This window comes from Lithobates pipiens, unplaced genomic scaffold (assembly GCF_037356315.1).
Source record: "Lithobates pipiens isolate NorthernLeopardFrog02 unplaced genomic scaffold, aLitPip1_a1.2 Scaffold_27, whole genome shotgun sequence".
Lineage (NCBI taxonomy): Eukaryota > Metazoa > Chordata > Amphibia > Anura > Ranidae > Lithobates > Lithobates pipiens.
The window spans coordinates 132949295-132971696 of NW_027507788.1; the positions used below are offsets into that span (position 1 = coordinate 132949295).

General features: G+C 42.1%; 1 protein-coding gene across 7 annotated transcripts in view; it reads right to left on the reverse strand.

The window, feature by feature from the left end:
• LOC143934134 (serine/threonine-protein kinase BRSK2-like) overlaps positions 1-22402 on the reverse strand; it is a 480076-nt gene that overhangs the window by 75131 nt on the left and 382543 nt on the right. For all 7 annotated transcript variants that reach the window (XM_077457486.1, XM_077457484.1, XM_077457485.1 and 4 more), the window contains 2 exons: positions 14506-14622; positions 8715-8748 (listed from right to left, as the gene is read on the reverse strand). In XM_077457486.1, the coding sequence (XP_077313612.1) occupies positions 8715-8748; positions 14506-14622 (151 nt within the window). The remainder of the gene's footprint in view (positions 1-8714; positions 8749-14505; positions 14623-22402) is intronic.

Below are 22402 nucleotides of genomic sequence, written 5' to 3' on the forward strand. Positions count from 1 at the left end.
GATTTAAAGGGAAACATTTTTCCTGCATTTTCCTTGCAAGATAAAAATGCAGGAAAAACTTATCAGTGTGAAAGAGCCCTTATGCAACCAACTCCTTATGAAAGGAAGAGGGGCCACATACAGGCTAAACTTTAAAGGAGAGCTCCAAGTAGAGTGCCTGGATCAGATATATTTTTTACTATTATATTTAGAGTACATTATTCTATTAATTAATTAAAACAATCAGTTAAACATAGCAGGTAAATAGGAAAACAATTTAAAAAAATTGAGTTTTTGTCCCAGGAAGGGTGGAGTTTTGTTTTCTAATGGTAGGAGGGTCTTGATCATTTAGTAAAATACTCAGAACCAAAAGAAAAATGTAATCTTTCAGACCTCAATCAGCTAAAAACAAAATGCTATGTGTAGCCAGATGCTGGGATACAGCAAAATGGAGAAGGAGACATTGCTTCTTTTTATTTTTCTCTCCCTCTACTGATACACTGGAGTTATGCTCCATCATTCTCCTCTCCTGCCAGCTTAGGGAGAGCTAAAGCCAAGCAAGCCTATAGACTTCTATGCAGAGTGCTGAGACTTCTGAGAGTTATAGATTGAGATGGCAGCCATATAAAAGGATGAATAGACTCTCTTACACTATACAGTAGATCTCAATAGACACTGTACAGTAAGGAGTGGAAAGATGATTTTTATTAAACTGCCCAGGAAAGTTCTTCCTCTTGGCACCGAGGGAGTTAGAGAGAGAGCACCACTGTCTGGATATTCGCCTGCCAGTGGGAGAACATAGCAGTGGAGATCTGAGCCTGAGACTGGGAGTGAGGACACCCGGGGGCAGCATAGCATTGCAGCACCTGCACTGCTGACACAGGGAGACTGGAGCATCCATTCACCTTCTGTTGCCCATCACTGATAACTTGGGGCTTCTAGGGAGAGACCGAGGGTGGCCCCCCTTCTACAGCAGGAGGTCACCACATCATCCCAGGGACTGGTGAGAGGGCTATTCACCCGTTTCTGATACTGCTACCTCAGACTGATCCACTGAGAGCAGTACCAAGTGTACCCAATCCATGCCACACCAATACTACACTCCAAATCTAGACTGCACCCCTATACCAAACCTATACAACATTATAGCAAAACTTTACCACATCTGAACCACATCTACCTTGCACCAGTAGACGGATGGACACTGCTCCAGGTTGGTCTGATGTATAATCCCCTGCTATCTTCAGTCAATCAAGTGCAGTGCCCAGAAGAAACATTGGACGGCTGCACTCCGTAAGACTACTACTTTAATAATATCTGTATAAAAACTCATATACAGGCATAGAAGAGCACAGGGGCTGCATATAAAAGTCTACATGTTTTGTGCTAGTTTAGCGCTTACTCGTGACATTTCACAAGTAAGCCCTAAACTAGTGTGAAATGCTTTGAGTTTTCAATTTACCCACTGTGCTCTTCTTTGCGTGTATAAGTATTTTAATATGGCTATTAATAAAGTAGTACTCCTGAAGTTTCTTCATGTATCCTACATTGAACTAGTGCTGAGACTATGCCATACCTAAACTGTACTTCTACTGCATGCAGGTTAACTAGGACTGTCAATGCTCTTAAAGGACTACAACAATAGCCAGCAGAAGAACATCTCAAAGGACTGCCCTCCATTAATATTCTGCAAGCCCCCTCCCCCCGCCTCCTCTGCTACCATCTTCCTTTTCTTTTGAACAGTGCATACCCAATAGGTCTAGGACTAGTATCACCCCCATAAATGCGGTAGTATAGTTCCAACACAGTAGATTAAACTTTACGACTGCTCACTGCTGCACTTGAGGCAGCCTTGCTACTGTTTATGCTGATCAGGACTCCAACTGCCATCTTTAGCCTCGTCCTGTTAATCACTTTGTATGGTATATTGTGTTATTACCATTGTTAATCCATTTTATGCTTGCCTAGTTACCAACCATATCGGGTGACAATATATTAAGTTTCCCTTTACTACCTGGTCTGGTGCCTCTTTTCTTTGATACAGCACAACTATTGGGTACCGGGTATTACTTTCAGTGATTTCCTGTGATATTGTATGTATGTACAGTCAACACAATGTGTCTGGAGAGGTTTGAGGCAAAGAACAGAAGACCCATCCTATCCCCCATTGGGGTAGGGCTACATATGCATTACTCTTTCTTTCCTTTTTCTCTGCTTTATTGAATAAGTCTGATAGTGTTTCTTGTTATAGTTGGCTATTCATGGCAAAAGGTAATCATGCAGTCAAACCCTCTAATTTAGGTGCTGGACTGAATGACTGAATTACATTGTTAGCTTGGCTGGCCAACTTTGTTACACATATGTTGACTGAGTTTACTGGCTGACCCAATTTATAATGGCCCAGTTTCAATGTGACTTAATCATGTCTGCCAAAATGGGCACATGTGTAATTCAATGTTCAGCTATATTTGGTCAACTACACTGTGAAAATAATGAAGTAAACACCAAATGTTTTTGGCCATCTGTTTATCTTTTGTGGCCCACTGACTAGTGATGACCTATAACTGTAACTGAAAAAAAAAATCTTGTTACTTGTTCCAGAAATATTTAAAATTGAATTCTACTTTGTACAATGAAGGTTAAATTACCAACTGCAGATTCAGCTGCTACCTGTGATGATGTCATCAAACAGCATATAGTGATGTCATTAGACTTATGGGGAGTAATTTTAGAGGGCAACTATCATCTTTTTCTTTTTTGTTTAAATATATAATAAATGGTAGAAGGAATTGGCCTAAAGTGTATTTCTGGGCAAAATAATAATAATAATAAAAAAAAGTGAGCAGTACATCTCTGCTATACATGTATAGCAGATGTATAGCAGAAAAATACTTGTTGATCTGGACCAAAATCCAGTAAGCTCATAAAGGAAAAGCTCATAAACTGGGGACCTGATAATTGCCTAAGCATGAGGGCACCTCCATGTATAATGGTAGGGTGTGTTCTCAAGCAGCAAAGTAACACAAAAATAAAAATAAAGAAATGTGCACATCCAGGGGTTATCTCCTCAATCCAATTTATTATAGAAAAGGTAAAAAAGCATCACAGAATTCTCCATGTGGTATCTGCCCCCCCCCCATGGGACCCCACCACCCCCCAACATATGATAAACCACACCCCTCCCTCTCAAGCAACGGGGACCTGCTGCCTCTCACCCAACCTCCACCTCCCCCCCAAAATTAAATAAGTGAGACCACTGAACGTCCCCCAAGCAAAGCTGGAACCAAAAACCCTATATACCTCCCCTGAAACAAGATGTTACCCTGAGACACCAATATACAATACCCATCAAACGTATCCACTGTGCCCATCAAACGCAGCCAATGTGCCATCAAACAAAGCCACTGTGCCATCAAACAAAGCCACTGTGCCATCAAACACAGCTACTGTACCCATAAATTGCCACCACTGTGCCCATTAAAGGCTGCCACTGTGCCATCAAGCGTAGCCACTGTGCCCATCAAACACAGCCACTGTGCCCATCAAACGCAGCAACTGTGCCCATCAAACGCAGCCACTCTGCCATCAAACAAAGCCACTGTGCCATCAAACGAAGCCACTGTACCCATAAATTGCCACCACTGTGCCCATTAAACGTTTCCACTGTGCCATCAAGCATAGCCACTGTGTCCATCAAACGCAGCCACTGTAACCCTAAATTGCCGCCACTGTGCCATCAAACACAGCTACTGTAACCATCAATTGCTGCCAGTGTGCCCCATCAATTGCTGCCAGTTTGCCCTATCAATTACCACCAGTGTGCCCCATCAATTGCCGCCAGTTTGCCCCATCAATTGTCACCAGTTTGCCCCATCAATTGTCACCAGTTTGCCCCATCAATTGTCACCAGTTTGCTCCATCAATTGCCGCCAGTTTGCCCCATAAATTGCCACCAGTTTGCCCCATAAATTGCCACCAGTTTGCCTCATAATAGCTGCCAATGTGCCCCCGCCGCCCACCCAGCAATTACCTGTCTCGGGTCAGCGCTGTCCTCCATGCTCCCTCCAAGTCCCTGATGTCTTCTCCCGTTCTCTTCTGCAATGATTGGATGCCTAATAGCTTCAGCCAATCAGGTGACAGGTAACCAGACCCAGTGCACCTGAGTGTCTGAGAGGCAGGTCAGGGTTAGGGGAGCGATTTATTTGATTCCCTAACACAATACTGTGTAAACATCGAACGCACAGCAGTGCACCTGCTGTTTAACAATTTGGAAGCCTATTAGAGCCCATGGCTCTAATCAGGACACCTATTATAGACGACGGCTCTAATCAGGCACTTCCAAAAACACCCTCACCACTGTAATTCAGATGCCCAGCACCCGACAAGGGGCCAGACAACTGAATAGGGGACAGTAACGGCGACAATAGATAGATTCATGCAATGCATGAATCTATCTATTGGAGATTGACGGGTGCAGGAGAGAGGGGCGGTGCTCCTGCGCCCTCTATGGACACACGGTCACTGCATCCTGGTCATCCAATCTAGAAAAAATATTACCAACAAGTGGACTGACTCCATCTCCTAAATTCATGGCCTTCGCCTACTGACAGAAACCATGAATCAGACCAAGACAGAAGTACAGTTAAATCACACTTATTTAATAATAAAAGTAAATAGAACAAACATAGTTAAAACATAGCCAGCGTTCGGTAACCGAAATGGATAGTCAGACAAGCCATAAAGTCAGGATATCATGAACAGGTGAGTCACTGTGGAGAGATAGGGCCTGGCAATTAGCCGACAGCTGAGCACCCAGTTCAGAGAAGGAAGGGCTGAGCCTGGCCCTGAAATAGGATTTCCCTCAGATGTGGTAATTACTAAAACAGTGAACCTGATCAACTCTGTGCAAAATAATGGATAGCCTGAAAACACGATCTGTTGGGGCACCTTGAGGACTGGAGTTGAGAAACACTGGTTTACAACCTACCGCTGCATTGTTTAAAAAAAAAAAAACAACTAAACTATATACAAGAATATTTACAAAACTATCTGAATTGAAAAATATCACAATTAAAGGTTAAGCACTAAAGACTGGCGAGGCCTATTCTCTGTGATTAAAACTCACCCAGTTGCTGGCCAATTTTACTCACAAATGTGGCATCCTAATTATTGTGCTAAAACACCTGCTTGTGCCATGTGTCACTAATACATAATAACCTAACCTTGTGGTTGGCAAATTTTACACTGCTTTATCATCTGTGGTCTCTTCAATCTGGAATGCAAAAGAAAGCCTTCCTGTGCACTGTGTCTATGTATAATTTTGGCCCCGTTTTTTTTTTTAAAAGGACTGTCCTGTCACTGCCAATTTTAAAATGCTGTATTAACTGCAGTCTCTTATTTCTTCATGAGAGTTTCATCGGCAAAAAGCATGACAGTTTTGCATCAGCAAAGAGGAACAGTCAGCAAACCACTGGCCACTTCCTTTCTCAAAGTCCCTTGAGACCGTCTTAAAATTACCCTTTTTTAACCAAAATGAACTAGATTGGAGTGCTGCTGTTGCATGTAAGCCAAACTAATTGTAAAAGAAAACAATAACTCCACAGTCAAATATGAACAACCAGAGAACAGTCTGTGTCCACTTCCAGCTATAAAGCATCTCCAAATCTTTAAAAGAGAAGTAAGGTTCCGATGCTGCATCTGTCTCCTGGTGCCTCTACACTGAAAACCAATAGATCGAATATCGCAGATCGCTCAGTTCTGACTGTTCTCAGAGAGCTGCAGACTGTCAATCAGCAGCTCTCCGCTCTGCTTCATCCTCGCTCATTGGAGTGCGGAGCTGTGGAGGGGGCAGGGAGCGGCCGGCTCAGACTCTCAGCGGCCTGCGGAGAGGCTGAGCGGGGTATCAGTCCAGGCACCTGGCGGATCCCGACTTCCATTGTCACGATGCGTGGACTGACTTCTGTGACATCTGCAGAGAGGGGAAATCAGCCTGCTCTCTGCTGAAAATGGGAGAAGACCAGCCAAATGAGCTCTGCCCATACTTCTCCTTTAGGCTGGGTTCACACTGTTGCGAATTGGATACGGGTTTCCCCGCAGCCAATTCGCATAGCAGAAGATTGCAGATTGTGTACTATGGAGCCGATTCACACATTTCCACAGCTGCTCTGGTACAAATTGCACAGGAGTCCTGTGCGTCTTTTGGTCCATCTCAGGTCCGAATTCAGCCAAAAATTCGGGCTGAAATCGGACCTGAAACGGTGAATGGGGACGCACTGGACTCCTGCTGTGAGCCACAGTGTGCTGCAGTGTGAACCCAGCCTCAAAGAGTTTTTTTTTTTCCATGCCACCTTCGACGTCATGTGAAAAGAAGTCTCTCCCAGCTGTAAGATTTTAGGATTTACCCCTATAGACTTCAGTGGAATTTATCGCTAAGTTTGGGTCCAGCAAATTATAAACAGGATTCAGCAAAAGGAATGGAGCTCATCTCTAACATGATGCTGGCATGCTGCTTAACTGTCCTCATTCTTACTGATTATGTTTACCATAAGCCTTGTATGCAAGGAACCTCTACTAGCAGTAGGATGTAGCCTGCCATTGCTGACCTTTCCTTCTAAAAATGAACATTTTTGCAATGTAGTAGCTTTAGGAGTTTTTAAGTTACTGACCTGGAAATAATATGCAGGTCAGGTGTTTTCACTTCACTTGCTGCATGTTCTGAAAAAGGTTACCATTGGTAGCCCCATATTACACTCAGTTTCCTTTTAGGTATAATGATTTGAACTAGAAAGCATAACTCTACTTGTTTGCAAATTTATTTGATGCTTATTTTGTTCCCTTAGCGCCATAAAGGTTTTTTAATGTATGTTTATTCTGTTCTGGGAAGTGGTAGCCACCATCTCTATTTCTGTACTTGAAATGGGAAAAAGACCTTCTTATGGGATTTTGAAGGCAGTCAAAAAGAAAAATCCATAACCATTTATATATAAAACCACATTTTATTAGAAAACTCTAAAAAGCCTTGTTAAAAACACATGTGCACCATATTTAGGCCAAGATCCATTGTGCACATCAATATGCAGTTGATACATGGCTGTATGATGCCCAAGCAAACTATCTGCTGAACATCAAATCCTCCAAATAGATATGTAACATTGCCAAAGTATCAACTGCATATTTATGTGTACAATGGATCTTGGCCTAAATATGGCCACGTGTGTTTTTAACAAGGCTATGTCTTTTTAGAGTTTTGTAATAAAAATTGTGTTTATATATAAATGGTTATGCATTTTTCTTTTTTGGTCGCCTTCAAAATCCCATAAGAGGGTATTTTTCCTATTTCAAGGAAAGGACACTGCAAAATCAAGTCCAGCTAACTGTGCACATACACACATTACAACAAATATGTCAACTTTTCTCTGTTCTGGATGCAATTGTGTAGGACTGTATAGGCAGGAGGAAGCAAAATGGGTAATAGAAATTATTTAGAAAATTGATTTTTTACCTTTTAACAGGGTTGTAGCTTTACTGTTTTGGATCCCCAAAACAAGCTCAATTCAATTAGCTGTAATGGTTTCTATTTGCCTTAATGACAGTTACAGTATGTCCAGTAGTGACAGCTAATGAGAGCTACAGATAACACCCCACGTCACGTGGCTAAAAATAAGGATCACTACAGTGAAAACTGTGTTATAGCTTTGTAAATTGAGCATCATCTGACTTGGGACCCCCTGAGAACTTTTTATTGTGAACAACACTCATTTAGAGCTGTATGTATTGTAAGGTAAGGTGATACTTTTTTTCAGGTGGCATGGAGTGGTAGCAGGTCAGGTTCAGGAAATTAATAAGCAAATACAGAACCTACTTTCTCCAATATGCATAATATGAAAAAAAGTAATGGCTGATATAGGGTAGGTGTATTGGGGAACAAGCAGTACTCATCATAAAAATGTCTAATTTAAAGTGGTTGTAAACCTCCATATACCCAGTGAAGTGAACAGCCTCAGATGATACACAGAGATTAAACAAATCATCCTACATAAGTTTTCCATGTATATCTGCTGTCTTCCCCTCTCTACACCCTTTGAAAAGTGCAGATCATGTTAAAACTCTTTCTTCATCTGTCTTAGCACAGTGAGGAGGGCGGGGAGACTGCACTTACACTGTGTGAGAGCTGATTGGAGGAAAGGGACACACTCCCCTCTACATAGGCAGAGGAACAAAGGAACATGCAGAGCTTTATTATGAATAGCCAAGCTCAGTGCTAATCTCCCTCTAAGTTCCTTCCCCAACACTCATTTTAAGCTCATGTTATCTCATTTGTAAGAGAGCTTGTCAAAAATCACTCATGCTGATAACAGAGGGAGGAAGCACCAGGGAGAAACGACACTTAGAGCTTTGGCGAGAGATACGTAAACACTACAGATATATGTGCTTAGTTAAAATTTAATGAATTGGGTTTACAACCACTTTAACCTACACATAAATGCCTAATGCTATATAACTAATTTGTGAACACTAAACCTTCTTCTAGCCGGTAAGTACACCATGGAAATGCTTCCAGTGGGGCGACAAGTGAGACAATTATTCTTGGATCAGCATCAGAGCTGGTCATCTCAGGGACATGGGCCCAGCAGTGGTGCTTCCTGGGCCATTGCTACCTTTACTCCACTGCCTTTAACAAAGAAATGAGAGGAAATTGGAATATTGCAGGATAGCCAGAAGTCAGTTACACTTACCTTGATCACCTCAGGGCATGCATAGTGAGGAGACCTGGTCACAGGGGAGTAAGGCATGAAAAAAACAACAGGAAAGGGAAAGACAGAGAAAGAAGAGGGGTGTTAACAGCAGGATAAAGTGAAGAACTTGTTTAGTAACTCTGTTATCCCCAATGTATGTTAGGATATTCCAATCATGTAGACATGCATGGCTTGTAACATCAGTGAGCATGTAAGTTCTGATGCAACAAATTCATGGCGGTGACATGTATGACATTTGCCTCTGACAATTTTGAAGCATATACAGTATTGGAAGTCTGAGGTAAATGGCATGAAGACATAAAACAAAACACAGGGTACTCACACATTACACTGCATGCTTAAATTCAGGGTGAGGTGTTGCCTCTAGCAACCAATCAGAATTTTCTGTGATTTTTTTTTTGTGTTGCTAAAGCCAACACCATTCTTTATACCTCATATTGAGTAGTTAAGCTGTGGAAATGGTATACCACCCAAGACACTAATTGAAAAATCAATAATCATGTTTGAAAAATAGACTGGAATATACAAATACTGGTTTTCACAGCTTGAATTTTGAAAGATGACACGGTAGTGTTTTGACCCAGTAAATTAAAGTGGAAATCCGGCACAGATTTTGGGGAGGGGGGGGGGGGGTTGAGTAAACTGGGAAGGGGTTTAGAACCAATGAAAGGTTTTCATTGTTGCCTGCTTCTCCAGTGTTGAGTTTTGCTCAATGACTACTGATACTGGCACAGGGAATCTATGGAATTTTTCTAGTGGAGACCCAGACAGCAATAAAACCCAACTAATCCTTCCCTGCTGTACCCAAAACACCCTTAATTTCAGTTCAATTATCCTGTTATACTATTCGCTATAAATAACATATAAGTACATAAAGTAATCTTTCATGTGCATGTATAGTCAAAATCCTTTTTCATTCGTTTTGGCTATAGAGAATGGTTAGAACCCCTGTTAATTTGTTTTTTGCTGTATGTGGTGTACCTTTGGGGAAATTCCCCTTCAATTCCTGGCCTAGGGATATAACTAGAAGGAAATCTCTACATTCACCAACCACTTCATTATGTACACTCATTCAATTGCTTGGTAAAACAAATTGCTAATCAGCCGATCACATGGCAATGCAATGCATTTAGGCATCTAGACATGGTAAAGACGACTTGTTGAAATTCAAACCAAGCATCAGAATGGGGAAGAAAGGGCATTTAAGTTATTTTGAACGTGGCATGGTTGTCTGCGCCAGGGGGACTGGTCTGAATATTTCAAAAACTTCTGACCTACTGAGATTTTCACGCAGAACCATCTCTAGGGTTCACAGATAATGGTCAGAAAAAGACAGAATATCCAGTGAGTGACAGTTGTGTGGACAAAAATACCTTGTTGATGTCAGAGGAGAATGGGCAGACTGGTCTGAGAAGGTATGCAGAATACCATCTCTGAATGTCCATCCCTTTATGACTACAGTGTACCCATCTTCTGATGGCTACTTCCAGCAGGATAATGCACCGTGTCACAAAGCTTAAATCATCTCACCATTGGTTTCCTGAACATGACAATGAGTTTACCGTACTCCAATGGCCTCCACAGTCACCAGATCTCAATCCAATTGAGCACCTTTGAGATGTGGTGGAACAAGAGATTTGCATCATGGATAAATCTGCAGCAACTGCATGATGCTATCATGTCAATATGGACCAAAGTCTCTAAGGAATGTTTCCAACACCTTTTTGAATCTATGCCATGAAGAATTAAGGCAGTTCTAAAAGCAAAAGTACTATCAAGGAGTACCTAATAAAGTGGCCGGTGAGTGTACAAAATAAGGGGGTTCTCCAATTTGACTGGTATCCTAGAGCAGGTGTCTCTGTAGCTTGAAGCATTGAAAATGCACAGTTACTGCACAATGTATGCACACTCCTTCTCCCAATCCACATTGTTCAGTACATTGCAGTGTCTTATTTTGCTCATTAATCAGACCATACATTTTAAATAGGCAGCCAATGCACAAATAAACTTAAAGTAAACAAACCACAATGCACAGATAGTTCCCATCTTTACATTTTGGTATGCTGGCAAGGTTTTTTTGGGGCGTCATTTAAAATAGAAAGCGCCTTGATGCAAATGTGTATTGCAGTATCGCATTTTATTGGATTTTTCCAGCCTAAAATAACATCTTGCAGAGTTTATTGACTGAGCTAGAAAAGAAAAAGCATAATTTGTTCAGGGGTACCCCAACTTTGACTACAGTAGGACATATTTAGGAACTAACAGACCTACTGGTATAAGTTAGGGGCATATTTCACGTATATGTGCCCCTTTGTACTTGTAATAACTATGTTCTTTGTTATATTACTGGAAAATAAACTTTTTGCCATAAAACTATCATATAATAGAAAATGCTATTTTTTCTTGTTAACCTGCTTCCTCGCCTAATGCCTTCCTACAGCCTTCCAAAAGATTAGTCCTGGATTCACCTCTTATCTCCCTGCAGTATATATCCTACACGTTGTCCTTTCCATGGAGGGCTCTCTTCCAACATTTTAGACCTTTCCTGTGTTAGGTCATTAAATTATAACTCTTAGGAATCAAAGAGATTTTCTTGAAGATATAACAGGCTAAAGGCTCAAGTAAAGCACCTGTGTATTCTGTATACCCGTTTATATAGAGTTTAAGAGGCTTTTTCAGTCAAAATAAAACAAAAACCTTTATTTTTAAGTAAAGCCTCGTACATACGGTACGATTGTTGGCAGGGGATTGTCTGTTGACAGACTGTTGTCCTAAAATCTTACTGTTACAATGCTCATTTTGACTATTCTTGTTTAACTTTCGTCCAACAAATGTTGGATGGCAGGCTAGTAAATTTTCGACGGACAACGGTTTGTTTTTCGTATGGTCAGTACGCAAATTTGTCAGACAAAAGTCGAGAGTACCAACACACATGCTCGGAATCAATGCTCACCAAACACGAAATTAGCAGAAGGGGCCCAAAGGGTGGAGCTCAAGAGCTGAAATTCTTCGTAGTACGTCACTACGTGCGTGTTTGTTGCGTGTTTGTTGCACAACAATTGTGCAACATTTAGTATGCAAGACAAGATCCCAGCACACACCCTTAAGACAAAAATCAGATGCTCGGTTGACCAACAATCGTACCGTGTGTATGAGGCTTTACTGTTATTTGCCATCTGCAGAATTACTGCATATTTATCTGCTTACTGCCCTGACTGTTGTGAGACAGATAGCAATGGGAAATCTAACATTTTACAGTTATTACTGGAAAAATTATTATTGATAAGGCTACATTCACAAGAGCACATGGGTGCAGCTACTGGTGGCCACTGGTGAGACTCAGAATCTTACCAGTGGTACTATATGCTGCCTGCCTAGGCTGTGTGAGACCAGCAGCAGCTGTCAGATTGTTACTCAATGAAAATCAATGGCCAGTGCCACTGCTGTTTGAATGTAACCACTCATCTTAAAGGTTACATGCGAATAGAGCCTCCGACCAACCGTGGACCCTGATATTTCTGAAGAGTTGTGGCCATACACAAATTGGCTGCAGTTTAGAGTTCTGGCTTGCAAAGTATACTTGTCATAGCTTAGAGTGTTGCTGAATCCAGAGGTGGCGTTTAGCACCTTCTGAACGCATCAAACTATCTTCACCCATGCTTCTGTGTAGCCTAAGAGTCCTTTACCATGGGCTGTCTGATTAGGGTCACCTGTCAGTTTTTCAGTGCATTGTCCTCTATGGAGCAACGGATGTCAGCGGACACATGTCTGCTGACACCTGGTGCCATCCGATCCAATCCTGTCCGCCAAAAACAGATGGATGGTGGTCCTATTTTATTTCTAGCGGATCAGATTGGATGGAAACAGACAGTCGGTCCATTTCCATCCAATTTCCCCACAGAGGAGAGCAGGACTGTGTCTGCTCTGCACAGTGGAGCAGACACGGACCTGTCATCCGCCTGCTCAGCTGGGATCAGCGGAACGATGCCCTGCTCAGCAAGCAGATTCTGTTAAGTGGAGGTGCCAAGGTTAAAGGGGCCTTAATCTTTGAGTGGAGACTTCTGTTTTAGTAACAAACCTTGCACACGCAAAGTTTTTAAGTAAAGCCTCGTACATACGGTACGATTGTTGGCAGGGGATTGTCTGTTGACAGACTGTTGTCCTAAAATCTTACTGTTACAATGCTCATTTTGACTATTCTTGTTTAACTTTCGTCCAACAAATGTTGGATGGCAGGCTAGTAAATTTTCGACGGACAACGGTTTGTTTTTCGTATGGTCAGTACGCAAATTTGTCAGACAAAAGTCGAGAGTACCAACACACATGCTCGGAATCAATGCTCACCAAACACGAAATTAGCAGAAGGGGCCCAAAGGGTGGAGCTCAAGAGCTGAAATTCTTCGTAGTACGTCACTACGTGCGTGTTTGTTGCGTGTTTGTTGCACAACAATTGTGCAACATTTAGTATGCAAGACAAGATCCCAGCACACACCCTTAAGACAAAAATCAGACGCTCGGTTGACCAACAATCGTACCGTGTGTATGAGGCTTTACTGTTATTTGCCATCTGCAGAATTACTGCATATTTATCTGCTTACTGCCCTGACTGTTGTGAGACAGATAGCAATGGAAAATCTAACATTTTACAGTTATTACTGGAAAAATTATTATTGATAAGGCTACATTCACAAGAGCACATGGGTGCAGCTACTGGTGGCCACTGGTGAGACTCAGAATCTTACCAGTGGTACTATATGCTGCCTGCCTAGGCTGTGTGAGACCAGCAGCAGCTGTCAGATTTTTACTCAATGAAAATCAATGGCCAGTGCCACTGCTGTTTGAATGTAACCACTCATCTTAAAGGTTACATGCGAATAGAGCCTCCGACCAACCGTGGACCCTGATATTTCTGAAGAGTTGTGGCCATACACAAATTGGCTGCAGTTTAGAGTTCTGGCTTGCAAAGTATACTTGTCATAGCTTAGAGTGTCGCTGAATCCAGAGGTGGCGTTTAGCACCTTCTGAACGCATCAAACTATCTTCACCCATGCTTCTGTGTAGCCTAAGAGTCCTTTACCATGGGCTGTCTGATTAGGGTCACCTGTCAGTTTTTCAGTGCATTGTCCTCTATGGAGCAACGGATGTCAGCGGACACATGTCTGCTGACACCTGGTGCCATCCGATCCAATCCTGTCCGCCAAAAACAGATGGATGGTGGTCCTATTTTATTTCTAGCGGATCAGATTGGATGGAAACAGACAGTCGGTCCATTTCCATCCAATTTCCCCACAGAGGAGAGCAGGACTGTGTCTGCTCTGCACAGTGGAGCAGACACGGACCTGTCATCCGCCTGCTCAGCTGGGATCAGCGGAACGATGCCCTGCTCAGCAAGCAGATTCTGTTAAGTGGAGGTGCCAAGGTTAAAGGGGCCTTAATCTTTGAGTGGAGACTTCTGTTTTAGTAACAAACCTTGCACACGCAAAGTTTTGTTCTTTCGTTCAACCCAGCGGGCTGAACGGAAAAAAATGGACAGATTCCCATACTAACACACGTTATGTTAGTGAGGTGATCCCCCTGCTGTGCCTTTGTGTTCTGGGAGGGAGACTGCCCCCCCCCCCCAGGACAAAAATAGAAAAAAATAAACTGACAGAAGTTTTAATTTATAACCGAAATCTATAAAAAAAAGTTTTGCCGACAATGCACATTAATAAATAAACAATATCTGTACATTAAAAACACAATTACTACATTATGTAAAATGTGTACTCACCCACAGCTGGTCTCTAGTAAACTGTCGCCGACCTGCAGTGACGCCATTCCAAAATCTGCTATTCTTATGTTGTTTTTCTCATCTAACAATAAGTTTTCAGGCTTCAAGTCTCTGTGGCTGATCAGGTACACAACAATGAAAAAGTATTAAACAATGACATTTCCGACAAGTGGTGTTTCAGCTACATTTGTAACAGTGGTACAACCAATAGCAGCCCTGGTAGCCGCTGTGGCAGCCAGTGCCATGTCTCTTCCCCAATACAATATCTACCACAAACCTACAATTATTATACATGAATGTGGCTGACAGATTGGAATAGGCAACATAGGACGGTAACGCATGGTATTTAAAAATTAGTAGGACAATACATCTTTTTTCAGGGAAGGACCAACCTGTGAGCTTTCACAAATTACCTTTCGTAATCAAAATGGAACAAGATTCCTTTTCACTCTGTTGACATCTAGATGGCGATAGTGTTATGAAACCCAATCCTAGGACATCTCCTAATTACCCTGATAGAGACTTGAACTAGTAGCCAGACTATATTCACATTTTGCATATTGTTAGCACATAGTAACTAAACTTAATGTTAAAGTGTTACTAAACCCAGCCAGGACCCTGAATTCACGATATCTGGTCTCCCACAGTACACAGAACATGAAAATGCAATAATTTTAGTAAATATAAATTTCTAAATACCTTCTCATCAGCAGTATATAGCAGTCTTGTGTCTGGTTAAATGCTTCCAAACCTCCTCACTTACATTTACTGCAGAAGGGCGGGCCTTCAGTGCGAAATCACATACCTGTACCTGATTTCCATTTCCGGTTCTGGGGCTGCCAGTGACCCGTTTCCACTGTGATTGGGCACAGCAGGAGCCAATCAGCAGGTCTGATGGACCCGATGTTCACCGGCACCCGGCGATTGTTACCAAGAGAGGCAGAACGGCGATCTGCCTATGTAAACAGGACAGATCTCCATCTTCCCCTCTGACAAAATGGCGATCTTCTTCTTCTGCTAAGCAGGAACACTGATCTCTGTCTTCCCCCAGTCAAAGCACCTACCCCGCAGTGAGCAAGTACTCCCAGGGAACGCATTTAACCCCTTTGATTGTCCCTAATGTTAACCCCTTCCCTGCCAGTGTCATTAGTACAGTAGTAGTGCATACTTTTTAGCACTGATTACTGTATTGGTGTCACTGGTCCCCAGAAAGTGTCAAAAGTGGCAGTTAGGTGTCCGATTTGTCCGCTGAAGTGTCGTAGTCGAGCTAAAAATTGCTGATCGCCTGCATTACTAATAAAAAAAAGAAAAAGTCCATAAATCTATGCCAAATTTGTAGACGCTATAAATTTTGCGCAAACCCATCAATATACGCTTATTGGGATTTTTTACCAAAAATATGTAGCAGAATACATATTGACCTAAATTGATGAAGAAATTAGATTTCACAAAGGCTGCTATGTGATCGCTCAGCACCTGCACACAATGCCAAATGAACAGTCTATGCAAGAAGAAAAGGCACAAAATGATCAATCAGCAGAGAAAGACACTGGCTATGTATTCAGTGAGAATGGTTCTCACTGACAATAAGTGCAACATGTAACTAGACAGGAGGTTGAGAGCTATCTCCTGGAAGGGGGCGGCAGGAGCAGGGTTAACGAGGTCAGCTGCTGAATGAAGTAATTTCTTAGTACACCAACAATTTTCCCATCCCAAACAATGTATACCAGGAAGTCATGGAGGAGTTTTCTATAGGAGAAACTAAAGGCTACAACAATACCTGCCCTATAATATAGGGACAGCTTTTTTCTGTTCATCAGAAGAGGTATGTTAATCGTATATTGGTACATAGGGAAGCCGCAATTCATAAAATAATTGGATTCTAGCTTCTGGCTTTAGGGGAGAGGAGGGACAGCCGACAACAATGTCCTATAGTAAGCCTATGGGTGACGTCACCACTCAAGCATTCCAGCTGTTGTCGGTGCTCTCTCCCCTCCCCTGAAGCTGGCCGCTGGGGGGATCAGGTGCCCCAAGAATAGCATCTTCCTTCTGCAGGGTAGTTAGAATAGAAGTTAGAAGGTAATGGTGGCAGTTTTAAGATAACTTTAATGCCTCTTATCTTTGTAGATAAATTGCCACATGCTCACTATACACTTATTTTGTAGTCCTCCACCCTACCCTCATCCTGCTTACAGTCATATATTCATCTGTTGCTGATTCAGTGAGATATGGGCTTTGAGCCTCTTCAGTGCTGCAATGTTGTTTGATAAAATAAGATAACACAGCTGCTTGTCAAAATCTTAGAAAAGTATGAAGTATGGCCTTGTACCTTGAATTAACTCTCCAAAGAATTGAGCACACCAGTGCTGCACAGCCAAGATCTTGCAGGATCAGCGACAGGGGAGTATAAAACCGGCCATACATGGATCAAAATTGGGCTGGTTCTACAGATTGACCTCTGTACAACCACCCTGTCTAACTTTCCCCGTTTGATCATTTCTGCAGGCTATATCCTGAAATGCTGATCATTGTATTCTAATAGCAAGTAAGTCTCCCTGCTGTCAGAATACAATAGTTTAGCGGGGTGGATGCTCCCATCAACCTTGAATGGGGGACTGTAGACAGTTTTTCTGTTCAACTCGCTGGTTGAACAAAAGAAAAATGGGCATATCTATGGGCTGCCCAAGCCTTGGGGGACCACACATTAAGTTTAACTGCATTTAGTACAGGTAAACTGTAATATCCTACACAGAATTTATATCAGTCCATCCTAATAGTGTAGGCGGCCATTGAGATCCTTCCAGAAAATAGTTGGCTCTCATGCTGGTTCATTAACTTTAATGCTGGAATCCATATATAGATTATCAATGAATTATTTAGGATGTACTAGTATATTTATTCTGGGTATTTTTCTATATAGATGTATTTTACCTATTTATCATGTTCATTTCCTATGCCACATAAGACTTTCAATTGGCATTCACGAGGACATTTAATTTAAAATATTTGGAAGGTACATATAGGGAATGTAAACAGAACAGTCTTTACAGGATACTGTATATAGCCATCAAGATGGTGATAATACTTCATTGGTAGGTTTGAAAAATTTCAGAAACTGGCCCATTTGGCTTAAAGACAGGAAAGAACTAGAATTGTTTCTGCGATAGAAATGATTTATTAACTATGTGGATTTATCAATTTGGGCTATGCCATACATTTGATATGAATTGAGTCCAAGACCATTTTTAAATATAAATTCTTAATAAAATTTGTATGCATTTAATTTTCTATAATTCAAAATGTAATTTAAAAAATGTCATTTAAATTTGAGAACATACCTATAAGACAAATGTATATTGCAAATTCTAAGTGGTACTAGGCTGTTCAGTATCTATAAGTAAGTGGTTCAAGCAAATAAAATGTAAATAAGCATCTGCTGGATTTATTGGGCTCCGAATGCCCTAAGAAAACATGCGTGTTATGGGTGAAACAGCACTTGGCAGGATGTTTTGAGTCTTGAATTTGTATCTGCAAAATAGATGTGTCTTTTTCAATCTCAGTGGGCAACTAATATCATTAGAAGTCCGTGGTGGCAGACTCTATGTTTTTCTCTTGACAAAATATGGGCCTTTGGTCAGCTTGTGATTGTATTTTAAAGATGGCAATGGCATCACTAAAACCCCGTCTGAGCCTTTTATGGTGGTAATAATAAGGGTTCAAACACAGGTCATTGTACGGGCATATGTGCCTTGTTCACACCAAAGCACACATTAACACATAGAAATGTAAGGCAATGCACATGAAAATACATGGAAATTCACAGTACTGCACATGCATTTTAGTGCATTTTTATGTCCATTATGTGGTTAAGGGACCCTTAGGCCCTATCTCTGTACCTAACACATTTACCTTCCCCTAGGAGATGTAATCCCAGAATTCATCTGCACTATCAAATGCTGTATAAGTGTAACATTAGTTGTTGCTCCTACTCTTTAAAATCATGGCATTATAAAACGGTTATTTTCAATTAAATAGGCATTCAATCAGGTAAAGATATATGGAAAGCACACACAGGCCCAGGTACAAATTGATAGGTGGTGTCATCCTTTGTTCAATGTAAAAAAAAAAATTTAGTATGCTTGAACTTTAGCCGAGGAGGCCAGATGTCTGAAAATGAGTCATGCCTTCAAACTGAAAATTAATGTTCCCTAATGAAAAAAAAATAGCACTCTGTCATATAGGGTTTGCTACATTAAAGCTGAAGTTTAAGTATGGCAACCGTTACATAGTTACATTGGTGCAGCTTGCACCATTGTAAGCATGTACAGTATTTCACAAAAAATGAGTACACCCCTCACATTTTTGTAAATATTTTATTATATCTTTTTATGTGACAACACTGAAGAAATTACACTTTGCTACAATGTAAAGTAGTGAGTGTACAGCTTGTATAACAGTGTACATTTGCTGTCCTCTCAAAATAACTCAACACACAGCCATTAATGTCTAAACCGATGGTGAGTACACCCCTAAGTGAAAATGTCCAAATTGGGCCCAATTAGCCATTTTCCCTCCCCTGTGTCATGTGACATATTAGTGTTACAAGGTCTCAGGTGTGAATGGGGAGCAGATGTGTTAACGGGTTCCCGACCGGCGCACACCGATGTACGTCGGAAGAATGTCACGGACAGGCAAATGCGCATACAGGTACGTCCCTTTAAATTTGCCGATGTGCCGCCACGTGCACCGCCAGTGGTGCACGCTCATGCCGGCCGGAAGCTCTGTGATTTGGGTCGCGGGTCCCGTAGACTCGATCACAGCGGGGATACCCGCGATTGTCTCAAGGGGAGGAAGAATGGGGAGATGCTAATGCAAACAAGCATCTCCCCATTCTACCTAGTGACAGTGTTACTGATCTCTGCTCCCTGTGATCAGGAGCAGAGATCAGTGATGTGTCACATGTAGCCACGCCCTCCACAGTTAGAAACGTGCCCCAGGACACACTTAACCCCTACACAGCCCCCTAGTGGTTAACCCCATTCACTGCCAGTGTCATTTACACAGGAACCAGTGCATTTGTATAGCACTGATTATTGTATAAATGACAATGGTCCAAAAATGTGTCAAAAATGTCTGACATGTATGCCATAATGTCGCAGTCATGATAAAAATCGCCGCCATTACTAGTAAAAAAAAAATTATTAATAAAAATCCCATTAAACTATCCCCTATTTTGTAAACGCTATAACTTTTGCGCAAACCAATCAAACGCTTATTGCTATTTTTTTTAACAAAAATATGTAGAAGAATACGCATCGGCCTACACTGAGGAAAAAAAGGTTTTTTTTATATATATTTTTGGGGGATATTTATTATAGCAAAATGTAAAAGATAATGCATTTTTTTTTTCAAAATTATCGCTCTTTTTTTTTGTTTATAGCGCAAAAAATAAAAAACACAGGGGTAAATAAATACCTCCAATAGAAAGCTCTATTTGTGGGGAAAAAAAAGGACGTCAATTTTTTTGGGGAGCCATGTAGAAAGACTGCGCAGTGCCAGATCGCAAAAAGTGCTCTGGTCAGGAAGAGGGTAAAATCTGAAGCGGTTAAAATTGGTGTTATCACTCTCATTCTCTCATACTGGTCACGGAAAGCCCAACATAGCAATGAACTCTCTGAGGATCTGAAAAAAGATTTTTTTTCTTTAGATAAAGATGGTCTAGGCTATAAGAAGATTTCCAAGATCCTGTAGCTGAGCTGCAGCACGGTGGCCAAGACCATACAGCAGTTTAACAGGACAGGTTCCACTCAGAACAGGCCTTGCCATGGTCGACCAAAGATGTTGAGTGCACGTGCTCAGCGTCATATCCATAGGTTGTCTTTGGGAAATAGACGTATGAGGCCGCGTACACACGCGGGGACTGTTCGCCCAACTTTGTCCGTCAAACAGTTTCGGCAAACAGTCCGCTCAAAATTAGCATGGACGGACATGCCCACACACGACGAACGAACAGTTTGCTGAAACCGTGCGCGATGACGTGAACGGCACGTACGACGGGACGAAAAATACGACGTCCTATACACTGCATTATAACTTTCGGCGTGTAAATCCTTTCTGAGCATGCGCGGAACTTAGTTTGACGAACAAGCCTACACACGGGCGGACTGTTCGCTCAAACAAGGTTTCAGCGGACAGTTTTACGGAATTTCCGAAAAACCTTGTTCGTCAAACTGTCCGCTGAAACTGTCCGCTGAAAGCCCACACACGAGCGGACTGTCCGCCCAAACACTGTTCAGCGGACAAAGTTGGGCGAACAGTCCGCGCGTGTGTACGCGGCCTGAGTGCTGCCAGCATTGCTGCAGAGGTTGAAGGGGTGGGGGGTCAGCCTGTCAGTGCTCAGACCATACGCTGCACACTGCATCAAATTAGTGTGCATGGCTGTCATCCCAGAAGGAAGCCTCTTCTAAAGATGATGCACAAGGAAGCCAGCAAATAGTTTGCTGAAGACAAGCAGACTAAGGACATGGATTACTGGAACCATGTCCTGTGGTCTGGTGAGACCAAGATAAACCTATTTGGTTCAGATGGTGTCAAGCGTGTGTGGTGGCAACCAGGTGAAGAGTACAAAGACAAGTGTGTCTTGCCTACAGTTAAGCATGGTGGTGGGAGTGTCATGGTCTGGGGCTGCATGAGTGCTGCCAGCACTGGGGAGCTACAGTTCATTGAGGGAACCATGAATTTCAACATGTACTGTGACAATCTGAAGCAGAGCATGATCCCCTCCCCTCAGAGACTGAACTTCAGGGCAGTATTCCAACATGATAATGACCCCAAACACACCTCTAAGACGACCGCTGCCTTGCTAAAGAAGCTGAGAGTAAAGGTGATGGACTAGCCAAGCATATCTCCAGACCAGGGCCAGATTAAGAACATCATGGGCCTGGTGCTGAGGATTTTGGTGGGGCCTTTTATAAACAATAAATAAATCAAAATGCTAACTATTTTTTGTTATAACAAATTAAATTAAAGAGAGAGAGGGAAGATGAGAGAGAGAGCGAAAGAGAGAGAGAGAGAGAGAAAGGGGATGAAGGAGGTGTGAGGGGTAAGGGAGGGAGGATGAGAGAGAAAGGAGGGATGAGAGAAAGAGGATGCACATGAGCATGTATGGGAATGACATCAACGCAGCCTGGCAAAGGCAAGTGACCGAAGGCACAGAACCCAGAAGGAAGACCGGGTGAAGATGGAAGTGCCCGGGCCCCGCCGGATTGATCACAGCACAGCACTGGAGGGCTCAGTCTGACAATTTAAGTGTACCCTAATGTGCTAATATGCTGGGCATACTTGTACATTATGGCATAACCTACCTCAGGGCCTCTAAAAAGTAGTAATGTTAGAAAAGTTTACTACCGCTTTAATATCACAGGAGCCTCTCATGGGGCCCCCTACTGACCCTGTGGCCCTTGGGCAGGGCCTAGGTGCATAGGTGTTAACATTTCAAAAATATTTTCAGGGACGCTTTTTTTACAAGTGCTATATTTAGAGTAGCTGACATCCCCTATGTTCCTCTATACATCACAATAGTAATTACAAAATTAAATAAGTACTAATAATGGGGCAGAACAAATATGAGGACTGTGAGATTTCCTTTAGTTTAACTGACAAAAGTGTGCCCATTCTAGAGCTGGTAACATTGAGGATATTCAGTATAATTTTAAAGAACAGTTTTTTGTGGGTAAGAGGCATAGGGGAGGAGTATGGATGGTATAAAAGTGGGAAGTATGTGCAGGTGAGGGAGAGGAATGTGGAGGGTCTAACAGTGGGCATTATGTACATGAGATGAGTGCAGAGGGTATGGCAGAAGGCACTATGTACAGGAGAGGAGTGTGAAGGGTATGAC